Source organism: Pogona vitticeps, chromosome 2 (assembly GCF_051106095.1).
Source record: "Pogona vitticeps strain Pit_001003342236 chromosome 2, PviZW2.1, whole genome shotgun sequence".
Taxonomy (NCBI): Eukaryota; Metazoa; Chordata; class Lepidosauria; order Squamata; family Agamidae; genus Pogona; species Pogona vitticeps.
The window spans coordinates 168,987,571-169,007,880 of record NC_135784.1 but is presented as its reverse complement, the minus strand read 5'-3'; the positions used below and the strand labels follow the sequence as shown (position 1 = coordinate 169,007,880).

Below are 20,310 nucleotides of genomic sequence, written 5' to 3'. Positions count from 1 at the left end.
CCTATGCCCCTTGCCTGACCGTCCCTCTCCACACCCTCTCTCTTGACTCACTGACTCTGACTTTTCCCTCTCTCTTGACTCACTGACTCTGACTGACTTACTCTCTGACTCTGCTTCTTTATTACATATCTCTCAGCTCCGCGTCTTAGCAACATTAGCCTGCAACATGAATATTCATGACTACTTAACATAATAGGGATGAACTACAGTCATGTACAACAATCTACCTTTATTCAGATACAGCCATGTCATCTGGTTGCTGCACAATGGTGGAGGGCGGGGTTTCACTTAACTAGGGCTTACTTTTGAGGTAGGGTTTATATTACGAGCATCCTGAAAAATCACACTAGGGCGTATTTTCGGGGAAACAGGGTATGGGCTTAGATTGTCTGTCACTCTGCTCACTCTCAGGGCATGAATGAGCAACATGTGCCTCTCTAGACTGCGTTGGACTGCGGCTCTCATCTAGATGGGAACACATGGGGGAAAAACGTAAAAATTGATTTAAAAAAGCAGAGTTTTTTCCGTTACCAGAAAAATTGAAAAAATATGGAGTGTGGTATATGTTATTTTATAATGACAAATAATAGGTCTATGGCATGGTATTCAACTATATAACACGGAGATTTTAATGAAGGACTTCTGAGACCTTATGCATTTAAGTTCTCTTTAGAAATATAAAATTTCCAGTAAAAAAGGGATAAAAACTTTTTTTCTGGGGAAAAAAAGGGATATTTTCGGAAATTTTCCATCTCTACTCCCGTCAACCCTAGCCAATGGAACAACCGTGAGGCATGACGGAAGCTGCAGGTAACCAGCCAGGTAGGCACGACGAAGTCTCCATAGGGGAGCGTTCCAATCTCTACCGGAAGTTCAGGTCGGACGTTATCTCCGGGTGGCCGCTCTAGCCTTCTCCCCTTAAGCCACCGCCTCCTCCTCCTCCTCCTCCCGCGCCCCTTCCTCTCCCTTGATGTCACGTGGGGCAGAATCAGCTGATCGTCCCTTCCGTTGCCGGCAGCGAGGCTCGGAGAAAAGAGAGGCAAGCGGCGACGCCGGCATGGCCGCCTCGGTGGGGCCGGGGACCCGCACCAAGACTAAGAAGAAGCATTTCGTGCCGCAGCGGGTGAAGATCCTCCGCTCCGCCGACCCTCTCCTGGGCGTGTTGGGCTGGGGGATCAACCACCAGGTAACCCACTGGGTTACAATCTGGGTCGGAGGGAGCGGGGCAGGGTTTCCCCCTGGAGGGATCCCAGTTATCGGTGGGTGGCAAGGGTGTGTGTGTGAGAGAGGAAGGAGTAACGGCTGAGCCCCTCCTGAATTCTGAATCTCTTCCCAGAACCGACCTTGTTCAGTCTCGGACGTGCTATGAACTCTTTCCTTGATGCCCGCCTGAATAGCATTTCAGCCGCTCCCCCCCCACCCCCCACAACCGTTTTCTCTTTCTTTAGTCACTCTCCTTGTTGTTTGACTCATTGTGAAGTCATAATCCCTCCAGTCCTTTTTTCTCGTTCTCTCCTCCTGCCCTGATTCTGGAATTTGATTTCCTGGTAACTTTATGAGTGATTATATTTTACTGACCCATTTCTACGTTCATATTATTCTAGGGTTTTTCTCTGTTGCCAGCTCTTTTGAAGATACCCGGAGTGGAGACATTATGTTTTTGAAATAGTTTTAATAATGAGTGACAGTAATGACGTAGGTGAATTGATCCCTTCTGGATGGTTGAGCTGACCTTGGTTGTTATCTTCCTATTCTGTGGGGGCTAGTGTTGGGGTGGCTGGGGTGGAGCATTGATCAAGCCTGTGCGGTGAAACAGGAATAAATTGACGTACTTTCTCAAAGATACCTTGGCGTTAGTGCTCTCAGTAATTGTCAGTATTAATCTCACATCAGTGTTCTCTTCCCTGTCAAACATCTGACTCTCCAGGGATGATAGATTGGAGGTAATCAAAGATACAAAAATACTAAAATAATCTTTCATGTAGGATAGATCTCCATCTTTATCAGGTATTGATATCAGGTATCAAACACATTCTTCTGCTGGAAAAATTTCTTGTGTTATCTTGTTTCCATGACCAACATTGTTGGTTCTTTGTTCAGAATTGTTATCTAAATGATGTCCTTACCATTTTTCATAATTTTTCATCATTCTTATGTTCAGTTGTAGCACGAGTCACTTGTTTTCTTAATAATTTCGTAACATGTAAGCTCTTTTGTGGGGAGAGTCTTTCAGACAGATGTTGTGGTATTATTGCACACGTTTTTACACGATTCTACTGATCTAGACCCATTTCAGTTTGGGTTCAGGCCTGGATTCAAGACTGCGTCAGCCTCAGTTAGTTTGGTGAGTGATCTTTATTGAGGGAGGCATGGGAGAGTACTCTAAGGGCCAATGCCTGGATGCAGTGGTGTGCTGGATGAGGGCCAATTCATGGATGCTGAGTCCTGGGAAAAAGGGGAGCCCAAGTACTCTACACAAGCTGTTTGTAGAGTGCTCGCCTTAAGGGCAGTGAGGTTACCAATATCTAGACAATTGTGGCCAAGCTAGCCCATCTAAGAAGAGCCACAAATGGAACAGTAACCAAATTACTGAACCCAGCTGGATCCCCAGTGACAAAAATGAATATAGGAGTATCCCCAAGCTGTGTATTTGATCCTTTAGTGGAAGTGCAACTTCACCTGGAACAAGTTCCCTTGCCTGGGAGATAGGTTGATTACTTGTTCCCTGTCAGCGGGCCCTTCTCCCAACTAAAAAGAAACACTTTTAGTTTCAGAAAGGAAGAAGGGGGGAGCAGATGGCCTCTGACTGCCCTCTGTTTTAAGAGATGGGCCATAAATTCCAAGCTGCTGCCTGTGGAGGACTTTGAAATCAACATGCATGCTGCAGTTATTTCCATCTAAGAAGCGAACCTGGCCTCAACACCATCAGCCACGTGAACTTGGGACAGAAATAACAGCACATAAGTTTGGAACTACCCAGAAAAACCTGATGCACAGCCTTGGGGAAGTTGATTTGTCATTGAAAGTTTGCTATTTGTTTGGGGTTTTTTGCTTCTTTAATTTGCATTCTTAATGTTCGATTAAAGGTATCACCTGCTCCTGCATTTGTATTGTTTCCATGACCATATGGCCTTTTGCTAATTGTTCTTGGTGAAATTGCACTTCCACTGAAGGATACACAGTTTGGGGATACTCCTATTTTTTTTTTTTTTTTTTTTTTTTTTTTTTTTTTTTTTTTTTGTAATTGGAGACCCAGCTGGGTTCAGTGATTTGGCTACTATTCCATTTGTGGCTGTTCTTAAATGGGCTAGGTAAAGGTAAAGGTTCCTCTTGACGTCGTGTCTGACTCTAGGGTGCGGTGCTCATCCCTGTTTCCAAGCGATAGAGCCAGCGTTTGTCTGAAGACAGTTTCTGTAGGCACATGGCCAGCGCGACTTAGACACGGAACGCTGTTACCTTCCCACCGAAGTGGTATTTATTTATCTATGCACATTTTTACATTCTTTCGAACAGCTAGGTTGGCAGGAGCTGGGACAAGTGACGGGAGCTCACTCTGTTGCGTGGATTCGATCTTACGACTGCTGGTCTTCTGACCTTGCAGCACAGAGGCTTCTGCGGTTTGTCTAGGTAACTTCACTGCCCTTAGGGTGAGCATTCTACATCTGGTGTAGATAGAGTACTTGGGCTAAGATTCCAATTGGGGTGATGTACCGTTGACATATAACACTTCTGCTGAAGGAGTCACAATGGGTGCCTGTTTATTAACAGTTAGATTTCAGGTGTTGCTAGATTATAAAGCCTTAAATAAGTTGGGTTCTGATTGCCTAAGAGACTGCCTTGTTCCTAATTTGATTCTTCAGCTCACTTGGAGAGGCCGTTTGTTGATGCTATATGTGCTTGATGTGTTCCAACCATTATACAGCTCTTTCCTGAGCAGTCTACTCTATTTCATAAACAATGTAAATATTGTATTTCAGAGTCGTATATTGTTTTACATTATATATTTTATTAGTGTTGTACACCACATAAATAAACGAAAATGTATCTGCTGTCCTACTTTATGGGAGTAGGGGGCAAGAACAGAGAAAATGTCATTGGTTAGGTAGCAATCACTACACAGTAGCTTACCTTGTTTCCCCGAAAATAAGACCTAACCTGAAAAAAAGCCCTAGTATGATTTTTCAGGATGCTCATAATATACCCCCAAAATAAGCCCCAGCTAAGTGAAACCCTGCCCTCCATCATTGTACAGTAACCAGAAGATGACATGACTGCATTTGAATAAATGTAGGTGGTTGTACATAACAAAAATAAAACATCCCCTGAAAATAAGCCCTAATGCGTTTTTGGAGCAAAAATTAATATAAGACCCTGTCTTATTTTCAGGGAAACAGGGTATTTCCTATCTTAGGATATCTTTTGCTCTCCGTCAGTCTTGTCTGTTCTTCTAGTTTTGCTGTTGATCTGATGCAACATACTATGGGACTTGATTCTGGAGGATTGTTGATTTGCCTTTATCTGCCATTTTTCTTCATTCCGTAGCCTTGAGTGTTTGGGATAAGACTCTAGAGCAGGGTTGTGGACTCTTTGGCTCTCCAGATGTTTTGAAGTTTTGCCATCTCAGTTCTACCCTTGACTTGTTCTATGGGGTCCTGGAAACTGAAGTTCGAAACATCTGAAGCAGTGGTTCCCAGCTTTGGATCTCCAGGCATTCTTGATCTAAAACTCCCAGAAGGCTTCATCACAAGCTGTGCTGGCCAGGATTTCTGGGAGCTGTAGTCCAAGAACACCTGGGGACTCAAGGTTGGGAATCACTGATCTAGACTCCGTCTAGAGGGTCAAAAGTTCCCTACTTCTGATTTAGAAGATGTATAAAAACTTACAATAATCCTTTTTAGAGATGGGGGTATTTGTATATGAAAACCCCAACACAGCTGGACTTGTAATGAGGGTCCACCTTCCTGGGGCTGGACCATCCACTCACACATCTGCCAGCAGCCTCATTCTTCCTTCCAGTCACTCCCGGAGCCCTGCTTGGCGAGTCACTCCTGGCAATGGGAGGGAGGATGCCGAGCAGGAAGAGAGCGGCGCTCTGGGAGTGCTTAGAAGGCCGGCGGATGCATGAGTGGATGGTCCCTCATGAAGTCCATCTGTTTCTAATCCTGTTATAGAAATGGTGTTCATGCTACAAATCTTTGATGGTCTGATGCTGATGATTGACCAGTTGGACTCTAATGGGGGCTTCCTAAAATTCCTGCTTCTGGTAAACTTTGGTTTTTCTAGGCTGACTGTCATAGCAAAAATGCTTTCAGCTGCAGTCCTGTGTTCACCTGCTTGATAGGAAATCTCACTAAATACAGTGAGGCTTGTTTCTGAGAAGAGACATGGGGGTCTGCACTTCATGATTTTTCATTTTCTTTTCTTCATCACTCTGACTAGTATATCGATGTTACAGGTATACTTCCCAGATGACCTCATGTGATCTCAGATGCAGGATAGTAGATGATGCCTTGTTCTTCAGCACCATTATTTTCATACCCCTTTTTCGCAAGCACTGTTTTGCCCCAATTGGGAGAGATCCTATAGCTGGTTTGTGTAAAGGTACTATCTTTTCTTTTGCTGAAATTTCTTCTGGAAGACTCCTATGAACTTGCATTTGAATCCCCTTGGATCTGCATTACAGAAATAATCCAAGACAATTTAAATGTCCTCGTGCCCTCTAGTCAAATATTACTCTACCGTATCTCTAAGGGGGAGAAAGGTGGGGTTTGCTTATCATCAGACACTGGAAATTGCATTAAGAGCTTCAGGTATAGACTTTATCTAGGCCTCGAGGGAAGAATTTGTTGCTTTCCAGATATTTTGCATACAACTCCCTGTGTAGCTGGTGGACAGCGATAAGGCAAATGCTGGTGCAAAACTTTTGAAGGACATCAGCTTGCCTACACCTTTTTCCTAGCTTTTGATTCCTCAGTTATGTTTGTGATAGAATTACCAAGCAAATTGTTCTCTGGGTGTACCATCACTTTCCCTCATCTTGATATTGCTCACCAAGGGACTGTTTTCCATTGGATCAATGCAGGAATAGGAACCTATGTGGCCTTCTCAATCTTGCTGGATAATGATTCCCATGATCCATTCTTGTTGGCTTCGCTGGCTTCTAGGAATTGAAATCTGAAATGTCTGCTGGGTCAAAGATCCCTTACCTCGGCTCAAAGGAATAGAGGTGACTACATGTAGCAGAAATGTGAAGAGAAAGGAAGAGTGTGCTAATTGAGGGTTAAAGTGTCTGAGCAGAAGCTGCAGTCCCCCTGGCACATCCTGCTGTGTTCTTTGTGAAAATGAGCCTGGCCTCATTTGTGCTCTGAAAGGAGGTTGCTTTCCAGGCCTCCCAATGGAGGCAAAATAAACCAACACCTGGAGGCACAACATATGTTTTTGTCAAATTGTAAGTGCTTTTGTCTGTGAGACGTGCACGCAGGTCTTAAGCACACAGGCTGCATCCCCTCCTTTGCCCTGTCTAAGCTTGGTTGACCCATTTTTTCTGATTTCCAGCAGTTTTAGGACCCTCAGCTAAGGCAGGGAGCATGTGAGCTTCGTGGCACAGCACCAAAATTATTAAGCTCCCAAAATGCAGCAGGCATCTGGTACGCATGCCCTTCTGCATTGCAAGCTGTCCTTATCCCTACAGGGATCTTCTCGGAAGGTACAAAAAGCCAGTTGCTTCCTTCCGTTTTGCACTTCAGCATTTCCCCAGTGTGATGGCTAAGTTTGCCTTAGTGCCTAAAAATAATATACACCATGACTCGTTTCTCTGAAGCAACTGGATCAAATTGAGATGGTGAAACTAAAACTGCATTATATGTCTTGGATTCTTCCATCTGGTCTGGATGGAAACTTTGGGGCAATACATCCATTCTAGGTATCTAGGATCATTATAATGTCTAGCTCTGACTTCTTAACCCTATGTGCGTTGCGTTCTTCTATATGGCTATTAATGCTATTTGCAGTTATTTTTACATAGATGGTTTTCATTTAGCCCTAGCTTCCTGACTTGCAAGCGAGGTTGGCTCATTTGGCCATTTTTAAACTTTCCTTTAGAGGAAAGAAGTGAGCCTCCAGATGTTATTGCATTGCAGGTCCCATCAGCCTGATCCAAGAGAGTCTGTGATGTAGGCTGTTGAGGTTTCTAGTCCAAGACAATCTGGAAAGTTGCACATTCCCCAACTCTGCTTTAGATAGAGAAAACTGGACCAGACTCCTCCGATTAGCTGGTTTTGGTTCTTTAGCATTGCCTTGGCATCTATTTGTCACCTCCATTCCCAAACTGTGAGGGGTATTTTGTTGGAGTTTGTCACATTTCAGGAAAGAAGGGGCTCCTGGAAGAACAGACCTAGAGATGCTTTTGTCCTAGCAAAATGGAGCACACATAGAAGCTACCAATGTCGATACATTAATGAAGAAAGCCACAAAGAAACAGGAAGTGGACAGGGATTTTTAGCTGTCAGGCCTAACCCTACCATTAAGCAGGCTGAAGTGGTTACCTCAGGTGACAGATGCCTGAAGATGATAGCGAGGTGTCAGAGGAAAGAGCTGAGTCCCTCAGCAGCCTGCTTTGTGGACCATCAGCTAGCTTGTTGCCTTCAGGAGCAGTGTTGTAGAAAGGTTCAGCAGCTACTCATCCAGTTGGCTTTTGGACATAAAACGGGAGGGAACACCATCTTGTTATTCACTCCAGACAGCAGAATACCATGGGTCAGCTCTGCCGGTCGCAAAAGTTTGTGTTCTTCCTCTTTCATTCTAGACTGGATTATCTAGGATAAAGTCTGAGATGTTCCATTCTGTCCTCTTTCTAATGTCTCTGTGCTGCAATTCAGAGATTTCTTTGCTCCCAGCAGGAAGCAATATATCTGCGGCTGTGTGATTGTAGATCCTACTAAAAGTGAGAACAAATCAGAAAAATATCTTGCTTATTAAAGCTCATCGCTTTGGTTGCAAATACGTGGTCCTCTTCTGATAATCTGCAAATGCTTTCTCCCTTGGTTCTTAGCCACTTTGCCAGCTGGAGTCAGAATGGCTGGGCCAGTGTGAGGCTAATAGGAACGTAAGTAGTGAGCAACTTGTAGCCCCTGTGGGACTAGACGTCCAATCAGCTCTTACCGTTGGCTGAGCTGTGCGGGGATGTGTAGGGCTGATGGAAACTGTAGTCTAGCAACATTTCGGGGGGGGGGCACGCGTTCACAAGCTATCCACATCCTGGCATAAGTAATTTAACACGCAACCTGAGTCAGCTCCTCTTTGCTCCGTCTTCCTAGTTGGTCGGGGAATATACCCTGATCGGGCTGCCAGGCCTCTGATCACTTGTGCAATGACTGCTTTATGTGCTGCAATTTGTCTTGGTGTGTGTCTTCCTCTCTTTTTCTCTGTTTCTTAATAATCCCAGCCAGCAGCAGCACAGCCAGCCACAAGACTCAAGATGGCTCCCACAGTGAGCTGTATGTTGCCACATCTTCTGAGGCCCCGTATGTTGCTACATCTTCTGAGGCCAAGGCCAGCGGCAGTTACAAGCCTGTATGTGCCACGCGGATGATTGAGCATTTCATTTATTCTACCTCCCTAGAAAAATATTCAGGTCAGGGGAGATCATTTGGATTCCTCGCTTCTCTAAATCTTGTTATGTAATTCTTGGCTCAAATTGCTTACAAAAAATGACTATTTTTGGATTAGATGCATAGAACATTGCAGATATAAGGTAAAGATACATGCAATAATGCATACAGTGGGAACACTTGTCTAAGAAATTTTGTGCACATTCTTATTTGGTTTTTTTAAAGTAGCAGAATGATTCAGAATGAAGTTATGACTGAATACATGCAAAACTGATATGGATTGGCTTATCGATTGGTTTGTACATCCCTCTTTCCATATGGCTCTGATAGTGTCATTGTCAAGGCTGAACCAGATGTTGTAGATCCTCACTGAACTGTGTGTAGCATTTCTCAGATTTTCCTATTCCAGGCTTCTTCCAGGTGGCTTCATTCTCCTTGGGGTTGAAGCCCTAGGTCTGGTGGGGTTCCCTTGTGCACTTCTGAGGACTTTTCTTCAGTAGTTTCATTCCAATCGTTGAAGTACCTCTACAGCTACTGAATGCATTTTTCTTCCAAATAGGATTTGGAAAATGGGGCACGTTCTAGGCTAGCACAAGCACAGCAATCCTGGTGAGATTCTCATTGCTTAAGCTGGTAAAAGTACCTCTTGTTATAGCCAAACCTTTCTCTGTCTCTTATCCTTCCTCAGCTTACAACAGTACATGACATGCAGGATGTAGAGTCCTTAAATCTGGTTAAAACATGGGGTGGCGAATGTGTGGCTTACTAGATGTTGGGAGTACAGTTCACTTCAGCTCCCACCAGCATAGCTGAAGGTGGAAGATGCAGGCCAACTGGACCCTTCTCCAAGGCTCTTGCTGGGGATACCACTTTATCTTGCTTGGATTACCTGCCACAATCTGGCCAAATTTTGACATCAGTGGGATGAAGTAGATCATTGAGTGTGAGGAAGAGCCAAAATGGCCATCTAGTAGGAAGGCAGCTACTCTCAAGGACCAACAGGTGCCGCTAAAGGAGCCCTATCTTGCTCTGAAAGGCAGCTCTCTTATAATGGCAGAGTCCACTTTGTATGTGCATTTGTGTGCTAAAGGAACTTGGCTCTTGATCAAGGAAATTGTATATTAAGAACAGTACAAAATTATGCATAGATGTAATCAATCTACAGTGATGCCTCGCTTAACAAGCGCACCGTTTAACGACGAATCCGCATAGTGACGTTTTTGCAATCGCTAATGCGATCACATTGCAATGTTTTTAATGGTAAAACATCGCATTGCGGTGATCGATAAGCATTTCGCTTACCGATTTTCGCATTGGGATGTTTTTTTAACAGCTGATCGGCGGTTCCAAAATGGCCACCGGGTAAAGAAAATGGCTGCCCGCTGTGCTTCTGCCCGGATTCCTCGCTTACTGGGCAGCGAAAATGGCGGCCACATGGAGGATTTCTGCATAGCGATGAGTTTTGTGCCCATAAGAATGCATTAAATGTGTTTTAATGTGTTCTTATGGGCTTTCCCCCCCGCATAGCGACGAATCCACATAGCGCCGATTTTTTCGGAACGGATTATCGTCACTATGCGGGGCACCACTGTATTCTGTGCTGCTCCTCTTTCTGTGTGCATTATTCATAGAATTGAGTGTGCTTCTATAAAGTAATAATAATTGCATGCCATCAAATCAATTCTAACTTACAACAACCCTGTCCAGGGTTTTCTAAGTATAGAGTACTAAGAATTTGTTTGATTCCTTTCTTCTAGGGGCTCTCTGGGACTGTTCAGCTTGCCCAAGTCTACATAGATTGGCTCTTCCGAGGCTCACAGTGAGGAATTAAATTCCAGACCTAATTCATTAAGCTATCTAGCCAGCTCTGTACAGTTAGGTTGGTCAAACTACAGTACTGATACAAAGTAATTAATGAGCTAATTGGCTGTACAAAATATGAATCTAAATCTGACTCTGTATTCCAACCATCAAGCTGGTGCTCGCCAGTGGTATTGTACTAATACTTCCTGTCAACCTGGAGACTAGGTTGAAAATGAATCCTACCAGCTTGTGGAAGGCTGCTTTGTTTCTTTTAGAACATTGTCTCCTGTTCAGCCTGCTTCTTCCCCATACCTGAAAGCATGTTACGAAAAAGGAAATAGTATTTGTCTCTACTTTTCAGGATATTAAACCAAGTTCAAGGGAAACAAGATACAGTGGTGCCTCACTTAGCGAGTGCACCGTATAGCGATGTTTCCGTATAGCGATCCCTTTTTCGGGATCGCTATACGGAAACATACCCGATCTTCGCAATGGGGAAAACCCGCATTGCGAAGATCGGGTATTGCGGCGGCCATTTTGGAGCCGCCGAACAGCTGATCGGCGGTTCCAAAATGGCCGCCGGAAGCCCAGAAATGGTTGCCGGCAGCCGTTTTCGCGCCCTGCCCTCGCTTAGCGAGGGCGCGAAAATGGCTGCCGGCAAGGGGAATCCTCGCTGAACGGGTAAGTAAGCAAGGTATTGGAACACATTAAACTAAGTTTAATGCGTTTCAATAAGTTTCCCCTACCCGTTTAGCGACGATTCCGCATAGCGAGGGTTAATCCGGAACAGATTAACCTCGCTATGCGGGGCACCACTGTATTACTACCACCACCCACCCCGCTCCAGCAATTAGACCTGTTTTTGTTTTTAGCTGCATGTAATTGCTCTTCCCTTTCCTTGTAACCTAACAGCATAACATGCAATTGTGATTAGCAGTAAGTAAATTGCCTGATTTTTTTATGTCAGACTGTTACTTGACAGTGGGAGGCAAATCTTTGAGATGTTTGCAAGCATGTAAATGGAAAGTTTGAGTTTATTATAATAGTACCTAAGAATGTACTCTGTTTCTTTATAGTCAGTTTCTGTGTCTGCCACACCAAAAATCCTGCCTCTGAAAGCTTGTGATCATTAGAGTCCTAGCCCGACAGGCTTTCAGCCTAAACTCTGTGCAAATTATCTACTTGGCAGTTTAGCTTTTGTGAGCTGTTCTCTCTGCAATGGAACAGATCTTGCGGATTTTTTTTTCACTCCAAAGGAGGTGTTATAGATGGGCCATCCTTTTAGACTCAGTCAGTAATAGTGATCTTTTCAAGGCATCTGTGTAAAAGCTACTAATTGCTCCTGGTCCTCTGGTTGGTTGACACGAGCTCGAGTAGCTTTTCTTCTCAGAAAATGGCTTTCAGGTACATCATGTGGCGTTGTGGTTTGAAGTTAAGTAGGTCTGTCGCCCTGTGCTATCTGGATTAGGAAATTTCATGGCAACTGTACATGGCCACAAAATCTTCTGATCCAGAAGGCAGGGATGGGGACTCAAGTCTCAAGACTCACTGTCAAGTCAGACTTAAGTTATATAGGGGACTTGGCTTGGTTTTTTCCCCCAATGACTTGGACTTGACTTATGACTCAGAACCCACTCCTCCCTCCCTTTTTTTTCTAGAGAAAAAGCTCATTTTTACTTGGGACTTGGAACTAAAGACTTTGACTTGGGATTTGGTACCAAGACTCAGACTCTGGACTTGGACCCGAGGATTTGCCAACATCCCTGCCAGAAATAACAGAAGGCTAGACCTGGTTGGAAGAGAATAGAGCAATGCATTGTGTTTGCAAATAAGAACATAAGACAACCTGCTATCTCAAAGTGACCCTCCATGTGTATTGGACTATAGCTTCCACTATCCCCAACAAGCATGGTCCTTGTTGGGGATAGCTGTGCTGGCCAGGAATTGTGGAAGTCGTAGATCAACACATCTTGAGGGCACCAGCTTGAAGGAGGCTGGCATAAAGTCATGCCATATTCAGCATTAATGGATATATAGTGGTGCCCCGCATGATGACGATAATCCATCCCATTGAAATCGCTGTTTAGTGAAATCATTGTCTTGCAAAAGCCATTTCCCCATTGGAATGCATTGAAACCCATCGTTTCAACCCGAAAAATCGTCGTTTTGCGAAGATCACCCATAGGGCAGCCATTTTTCGAAGCCACTGATCAGCTGTAAAAATCGTCGTTTTGCGAAAAAACGGTCCGTGAAGCACGGACCAAATCATCGTCCAGCGAAAATGTCCATTGAAATCGCTGTTTTGCGAATCACTATAGCGATCGCAAAACCTCGTCATGTGGATTCGTCATTTTGCGAGGTCGTTGTCTAGCGAGGTACCACTGTAAAATATCTACCACTCTCCCTGCACCAACATGCTTAGGATAGAATATAAATTACATCTAGCCTTGCTGATGAGCTGGCTGGTGCATGTGCTCTGGTTTTTGTTTGTTTGGGTTTTTAAAAAATTGTTTTATTTTTAATTTTTTGGTACAGAGAAACCTACAGAATGTGATCCTGAGTATAGAGTTCAGCTTTCTGAAAAGCCAAAGGGTGAATATACTTTCATCTTTTAAAGGCAAGTTTCTAGCTGTGAGGTTTGCAAAAATACGCTTGAAATTATGCAAGTAATGCCTAAAATCCAACTAGCAATTTACACTTGCATGAATGAATGGCGTAAATCCATAAACTGCAGTATTAAACTTGTCTGGCTTACAATTCTGGGTTGTTCAAGTCCAGAATTTGCATTTCTTAGTGTGCTTCTTATAACTTTGAGGGCCAGTCTGCCTTCTGAACACCCCAAGTCTGATTGACCAAAAGGATTTAAGAGATAAAAAGTAGAGAAGTGATTTTGGATGGGTGTCCTTGTCTCACTGTGTAATTTGTCTGAGAGATGTTCCCAAGCTTGGTTGTATTGTTCCTCCATGAAGCCATTTATTATATGTCATACTCTTCCTACTTGATAAACATTGCTTGGGAAGAAAAGGAAACATGGATCCCACCTGGTAAACAACTACCAAGTGCCAGAGATTATGTTACAAGTGTGCTATGTGTACTTTATGAGGTAGCAATAATAACCCACATGTAGGTTCCTTTTTAAAATTATCATTAATAGCAATATGGGTTAGAAAAGGAGTGTGATGTGTTCCTTTTTGAGGATTTTCCATGGCCAATTCTGAAGAAAGGTTAAACTGAAGTACTGTATAGGAATCTTCTCTTTCCCCTTAGGCATGCAGTTATTGTGGACTTGACCCACAATATAGAGATATATTTTCCCTAACTGCATTGTGTTCTCATTCTTAGCTATTGTGCCTAGTAGTCATTGACAGGTCTAGCTTCCACCTATGCTGATGTCCCTCACAATGTTCTGTGGCAAGGAATGCCATCAGTCAGTTATTTGTTGTGTGAAGAAATACTATCCCTGACAGCCGGTTGTTCGTTCCCTACAGGTACAAAGTTAGATGTCAAGAGAAAGATTTAGTTTGTTCTGATCATTGATTTTAGTGGGAAGTGAATGCAGTCTAACCCAGTGTTCTAGCATTGGGGGGATGGGAGTGATGTTTCCTCTCATCAGTTGTCCCAGTTTTCTATATGTCTTCCCTGCCCTGTGCCATCTCTCTTCAACCAACCCATCCTTTACTAGCTATCTTCTGTCAAATTCTGGAGTCTCTCTTTGTGAAGTCCTTCTCCTTGTCTGTCCCAGTCTGCCTGCCATTTTTAGCTGGTACATCTGAGGGGAGTCCCCTTTATGAACTAAAATATTTGAGGGCCTGATGCATGGCTGGTCTGAATGAAAGTAACTTTTCCCCCCTCAGAACTGTTAAAGCTGTGGCTTCTTCCACATTGGTTGTCTACGTTTGAAGCCCGCTGTCTTTTCTGTGAGTGCTTGCTGTGTGCCTCTAACGTAACCTTTCAGGGACTAATCCTGTCTGAACTGCCGTACTTGGCTATGTATTAATTTTGGCAATGAATCAAGCTTTTTGGAGGCCTTTTCCAGTAAGGATTTGTGGATGCATTTTCATAAAGTGCTCTGAAATGGCTTTGAAACTGAGAGTGGGGATCTGTTAGAGGATGATATTATTTGTTGTTATTTCTGTCCCACTTCCCTGCTGACATAGTCCAAAGTACCTAAGGATATTTCTTCTATGTATTCTTGAAGGCTTTCACGGCCGGGATCCGATGGCTGTAGATTTTTCGGGCTCTTTGGCCGTGTTCTGAAGGTTGTTCTTCCTAACATTTCGCCAGTCTCTGTGGCCGGCATCTTCAGAGGACAGGAGTCGGATATTGCTTCTCATAATGTCCTGCCTAGCTCAAGTCTCAGCTTGGAGAAAATGTGGCATATCTTTATCTATTGTCCCCTCTCTCGGCTGAAGTTCTGGACTACTCCATAGACATGCATCCTAAATCCTTGTCTGGACTACAGGGCTGGGGCTCTTGGGGGGTCAGATTATGATGGTGGAATTGACTGGTGGCGCCATGATGGACAGTCAACTCCTTACCTTTTGTTTTTCGACACAGATCAGTGAGCTGAGCCAAGTTCCCCAGCCAGTGATGTTACTTCCTGATGACTTCAAAGCAAATTCCAAAATAAAAGTGAATAATCATCTCTTCAACAGGTGAGGGTAAGAACATGTCATAACAAGATGTCTGGTTTTCTTAGCTGAAATGTTGTCCTGATTCCCCTCCTGCCCCCCGCCCCCCACCCCCTGGTATCTCAGGCACACTTCACTTTGTTCCTTTTGGCTTGAGAAGTATTAATGGGAGATGCTGAGGACTAGAGCTGGCATGTTTGGTCATGCAATGTGTATGCCTGAATGGGCCACATGGACAGAACATCTCCTAATGCATATACTTTGGATTCCCAGTGTGGTGTTGTGGATAGAGTGATGGACTAGAACTCTGGAGAACAGGGTTTCAAATCCCCGTTCTGCCATGGAAACTCACTGGGGGAGTAAAATGGGTAAAACCATTCCTTAAATTTCTCACTTACCTTGAAAACCCTGTTAGGGTCGCTATACAGCCATGGCCAAAAATATTGGCACCCTTGCAATTCTGTCAGAAAATGCAACCCTTCTCTCAGAAAAGTTTTGCAGTTGCAAATGTTTTGGTACTCACGTGTTAATTTCTTTGGTTTGTGTTGGAACAACACAAAAGAACAGAGAAGTCAAATCAGATACAATTCCACACAGAAACCCAAAAATGCACTGCCCAAAATTATTGGCACCCTTAACTTAATATTTGGTAACACCCTCTTTGGAAAAAAATGACTGAAATCAATCGCTTCCTGTAACCATGAATGAGTTTCTTACACATCTCTACTGGAATTTTGGACCACTCTTTTTTTGCAAACTGCTCCAGGGCCTTCAATTTGAAGGATGCCTTCTCCCAACTGCTGTTTCAAGATCTCTCCACAGGTGTTTTATGGGATTCAGGTCTGGATTCATTGCTGGCCCTTTCAGAACTCTCCAGCGCTTTGTTTGTAATCATTTCTGAGTGCTTTTTGAAGTGTGTTCTGGGTCATTGTCCTGCTGAAAGTCCCATGACCTTTGGTGGAGACGCAGCTTTCTGACACTGGCCACTACATTACGCCCCAACATTCTTTGGTAATCATCAGATTTCATGATACCATTCACACAGTAAAGGCATCCAGTGCCAGAAGCAGCAAAGCAACCCCAAAACATCTTTGAACCTCCACCGTGTTTGACTGTAGGGACTGTATTCTTTTCTTTGAATGCCTCATTTCTTTTTCTGTAAACCCTGTCATGATGTCCTTGACCAAAAAGGTCTACTTTTGTCTCATCTCTCCACAGTACGTTCTCCCAGAACGATTGTGGTTTTGTCACAGAAGTTTTGGCATACTCCAGTCTTGCTTTTTTATGCCTTTGTGTCAGCAGTGGTGTCCTCCCAGGTCTCCTTCCATAGTGTTATTTTTAATTCAGATGCCGACGGATAGTGCGAGCTGACACTGTTGTACCCTCTGTCTGCATATCAGCTTGAATTTGTTGGGTTCTGTATCCACCATTCGAACAACCCTTAGTTGTAATTTTTCAGTAATTTTGCTCTTCTGTCCACGTCCGGGGGGGTTGATGATATTGCACACAGAACATTAAGATCTCTGGAGATGGACTTGTAGCCTTGAGATTGTCGATGTTTTTCCATAATTTTTTCTCTCAAATCCACAGACAACTCTTTATACTTCATTCTTTTCTCCATGCTCAGTGTCACACACAACACAAAGGTTGAGGCAACTTTTCTCCATCTTAACTGGTTGCAAGTGTGATTACTATATTGTCCACACCTCTTACTTGTGACAGGTGTGTCTAAATACAAATTATAGGAGCATCACATGCTTGAAAAGCAATTATTTCTTACAATTTTGACAGGGTGCCAATAATTTTGTCCAGTGCATTTTTGGGTTTCTATGTGGGATTGTATCATATTTGACTTTTTTTGTCAGTTTTTTTGTGCTGTTCCAACACAAACCAAAGAAATGAACATGTGAGTACAAAAACATTTGCAACTGCAAGGATTTTCTGAGAGAAGGGTTGCATTTTCTGACAGAATTGCAAGGGTGCCAATATTTTTGGAGATGACTGTAAGTTGTTTCCAATTTGATGGTACAGAACACATAGTGCATATACCATAGGGTAGCTGTCCTTGGGCTGTGGCATTAGAATTCCCATCATTTAGAGTACACATGCTGGCTGGGGATTATGGGAATTCTAATCTGACTTGCCTAAATGGCACAAAGTTGGGGACAACTATCTTAATAAGTTTTTCAGCACTGTGTTGTCCTATCGATTGCTCCTTTCCAATGCATTTTTGTCCCACTGCTTGTTTATTGGTTTATGGGAATGAGAAATTAGTTTTTAAAGTTTTGCAGGACAGACCCAAATTAAACCATGGATCAAAAAAAAGGAAGGTAAAGAGATTTAAACAGACCCACTGACTCCAAAACAAGTGATTTCTGATGGGCCAAAATAATAAAAAATAAAATACAACACTACTTCAGCTCTCTTCATAATGCCAGATACAAAAATGCGATAGAAGTTTGCTACTGGTATCTATTACTAGACCGCTAGACAGGTCATAACCAAAGACTTCTGGAAGACAGTGATCATGTTCTTGATGCTTTGGTATGACTACCTAATGAAAATAGGGCGAGCTGAAAAAAATGAACAACAATTAACAAGACAAGTTCATTTTTCATGATAGCTCAATAGACATCATTAAAAACTAGTGCCACCTTATCACCTACAGTAATAAGAGAGACATAAAATCCTACCACCAGCATGCCATGACTTTTTAGAGATTGTATGTAGACAAGCTATTTCATCTGCTTACTATACTTTAACTCCAGACTCTCACTGGAACATCTCAATGGAAATTAGACAACTGTTCTTAATTGCAGACTTGTTTTATGGTCCCAGAGAAATTTGTGTACTTGGTGGGTAATTATTTGCTAAATTACAGACAATGAATTAAAAGAAAATCAGAGTGAGCCTGTAACCCCAACCTTCATGCTGTTCTCCATTCTTGCTGTGTAGACTGAGGACAGAGTGCTCAGTGGGGCCACTGTGAGAATCCTTGCATATGCTACGGTGATCTTTTCTCTGCTCAGAGTTTGCTCTACAGTAGATGTTAGATGTCAGTTGCGTGTGGGCTACATGACCTGCCTTGTATTCCCTAATTTAGCCTAATGTGCTGAAGTGCAATTAAGAATGCTGTTCTGTCTCCAGGGGTTATGTGCAACTCACCTGTCAGCCCAGTTGACCTTTGTCCATGCAGTAGGGAATACATCCCCTTCCCTTTGTTTCTAGGGGTAGCATATTTTGTTGTGACCTTACCTCTGATCTCGGGTGTCTGAATCCAGTTGATAGAGATGACTAGAGTAGACCCACTGAATAAAGAGAGCTTACCTATGTGTTGACTCACCATTGAGCTCTTGATTTAATGATTCTATTTTAGCTGGGATGAACCGCTGGATTTAGCCCAAGGACTGGACTGTTGACAGCAGCACATTTTGCTTTAACCATAGACCTTTTTTAAAGGCAAGTTTTTAGGCAATAGGTGGGGGGTTAGGGAACACTCCATTTTCAAAATTTAGATATCTTGAAATGTTTTTTAAAATGTTTTAAAATTTGTTTTAAATCTTGATCAGTGATTTTTTTTCATTACATAGTTTTGTATGGTATTTTAAATTTCTTATTATCGTATGATTTTAATTGTTGTGCACTGCCTTGGGTTCCCTATGGGGAGATAGATAACATAAAAATAATATAAGCAAACACACAAACCATATGAAATAATGTATACATTATATATGGTCTTTCGTAGTGGTGTGGTCTTTTGTTGCTCGGACTTCCTAGGCAGTCTGTTTGCAGTTTTATTTTGTGGTGCTGGCCTTCGTTTTCCTTTGGTTTTGTGTGAAGCCTCATTGCAAGCTGGAGAAGGCTAGTGCGGTGGCAGGCTGCAGTTCTGGATGGAGGGTGCAAGAGGTGCTGTCTTGGGAGAGAGCTGGCGAGCGAGGCAAGGCTTTTTTTTTTACTCTTGACAGCAGAGGATGTGTGGGCACTTTGGAGGGGCAGGCAAGGTGAGGGCCACAAACTATCATCTGGCCCCCAGGCCGCATGTTTGAGACCCCTGTCTTAAACGGTGCACAAATATGTGATGAATTTCATTTTAACTATATGCATGTTCAGAAAAACTGTTTTTCTTCTCATTGCCAGAACTTCAAAATAGAAGCTGGGTCAAAAAATGGGAATGGTAAGGGAGACGGTGTCTCTAGGATAGGGGGAAGTGGCAATCCTACTGCATGGGCAAAAATGCAGCACTTTGTCCACTCCTGGTCTACAAATGGTGGGGAGGGGATTACACAGAACCGTGCAAGTTTAAAAAGGGACTGTGTGACGTCTCCTTCCATGAGCATTGTAACTGTAGAACCTGGAAAAGTTACTTTTTTGGATTGTAACTCACAGAAGCCCTCAGCCAGTAAGGGCTGATAAACCACGGTGGCTGGAGAGTTATGGAAATTATAATCTGCAGAAGTGCTTTTGCCAATCTCTGAATAATGGTACTAAGATCTGTATAACACATGCTATAGTAGGTGATTTTCCCTCTCTCCTCTCTTCAACCCAATTTCTACTGCTTAATGTTAAAGTAATCTGCCAGGCTGGTACTATAAACCGTTCACATCATGAGGGAGGATTACCCCATATGGTAGAGGAGGCTAATGGTGAGGAGATTATGGAGCATGGGCCACAGATTACTGAGATAATGCCCAGATTGATTTGATCGCTATTACGTGCTAGAGCCTTGCTCACTTGTCCAAAAAATACATATTTTCTTACAAGAAAAATAAAAGAGGCTTTGCACTAATTTTTGTGAGTTATAATGGGGAGCTTTTGTTGATGACTTCTATTTAAAACAAAACGCCTTCTCAGCAATGACAAACTAGTATGCCAGTGACTTTGATTGAATCTTTGCTAATCTGTTAGGTTTGTCTTGCAGAGAGAACCTTCCTGGCCATTTCAAATTCAAGGAGTACTGCCCGCAGGTCTTCCGCAATCTCCGTGAACGCTTCAGCATAGATGACCAGGATTATTTGGTGAGTAGCCCTCCCTTTTCTTTTCAGATGAGTCTTTGTCTAATTTTAGGTCCCCAACAGACCTTGGCATTTTCTGATTTCTAGCACTAGAGCCCTTCTCCTTGGTTTATCCACCCCAATCCCAATTTACTGGTCATGCATCCTGGTGAATACAGATGTTCAGAGGATAAAACACAAGGTTGGGGGCGTTTACTGTACTGACCCTTTCTCTGTGTAAGTTCCTTCCTGAAATACACATCATATCAGTTTCTC

General features: G+C 43.2%; 1 protein-coding gene across 2 annotated transcripts in view; it reads left to right on the top strand.

Moving 5' to 3' along the window:
* The first annotated feature begins 954 nt into the window (after window positions 1-954).
* PIP4K2C (phosphatidylinositol-5-phosphate 4-kinase type 2 gamma) overlaps window positions 955-20,310 on the top strand; it is a 46,839-nt gene continuing 27,483 nt past the window's right edge. Inside the window, exons 1-3 of one of the 2 annotated variants that reach the window (XM_020778471.3) lie at window positions 955-1,186; window positions 14,970-15,067; window positions 19,962-20,058. In XM_020778471.3, coding sequence (XP_020634130.2) covers window positions 971-1,186; window positions 14,970-15,067; window positions 19,962-20,058 — 411 coding nt within the window. In that variant the 5' untranslated portion in view covers window positions 955-970. Of the gene's footprint in view, window positions 1,187-12,985; window positions 13,005-14,969; window positions 15,068-19,961; window positions 20,059-20,310 lie in introns of those variants that run through there. The other variant, XM_078384689.1, reaches the window with a different exon arrangement.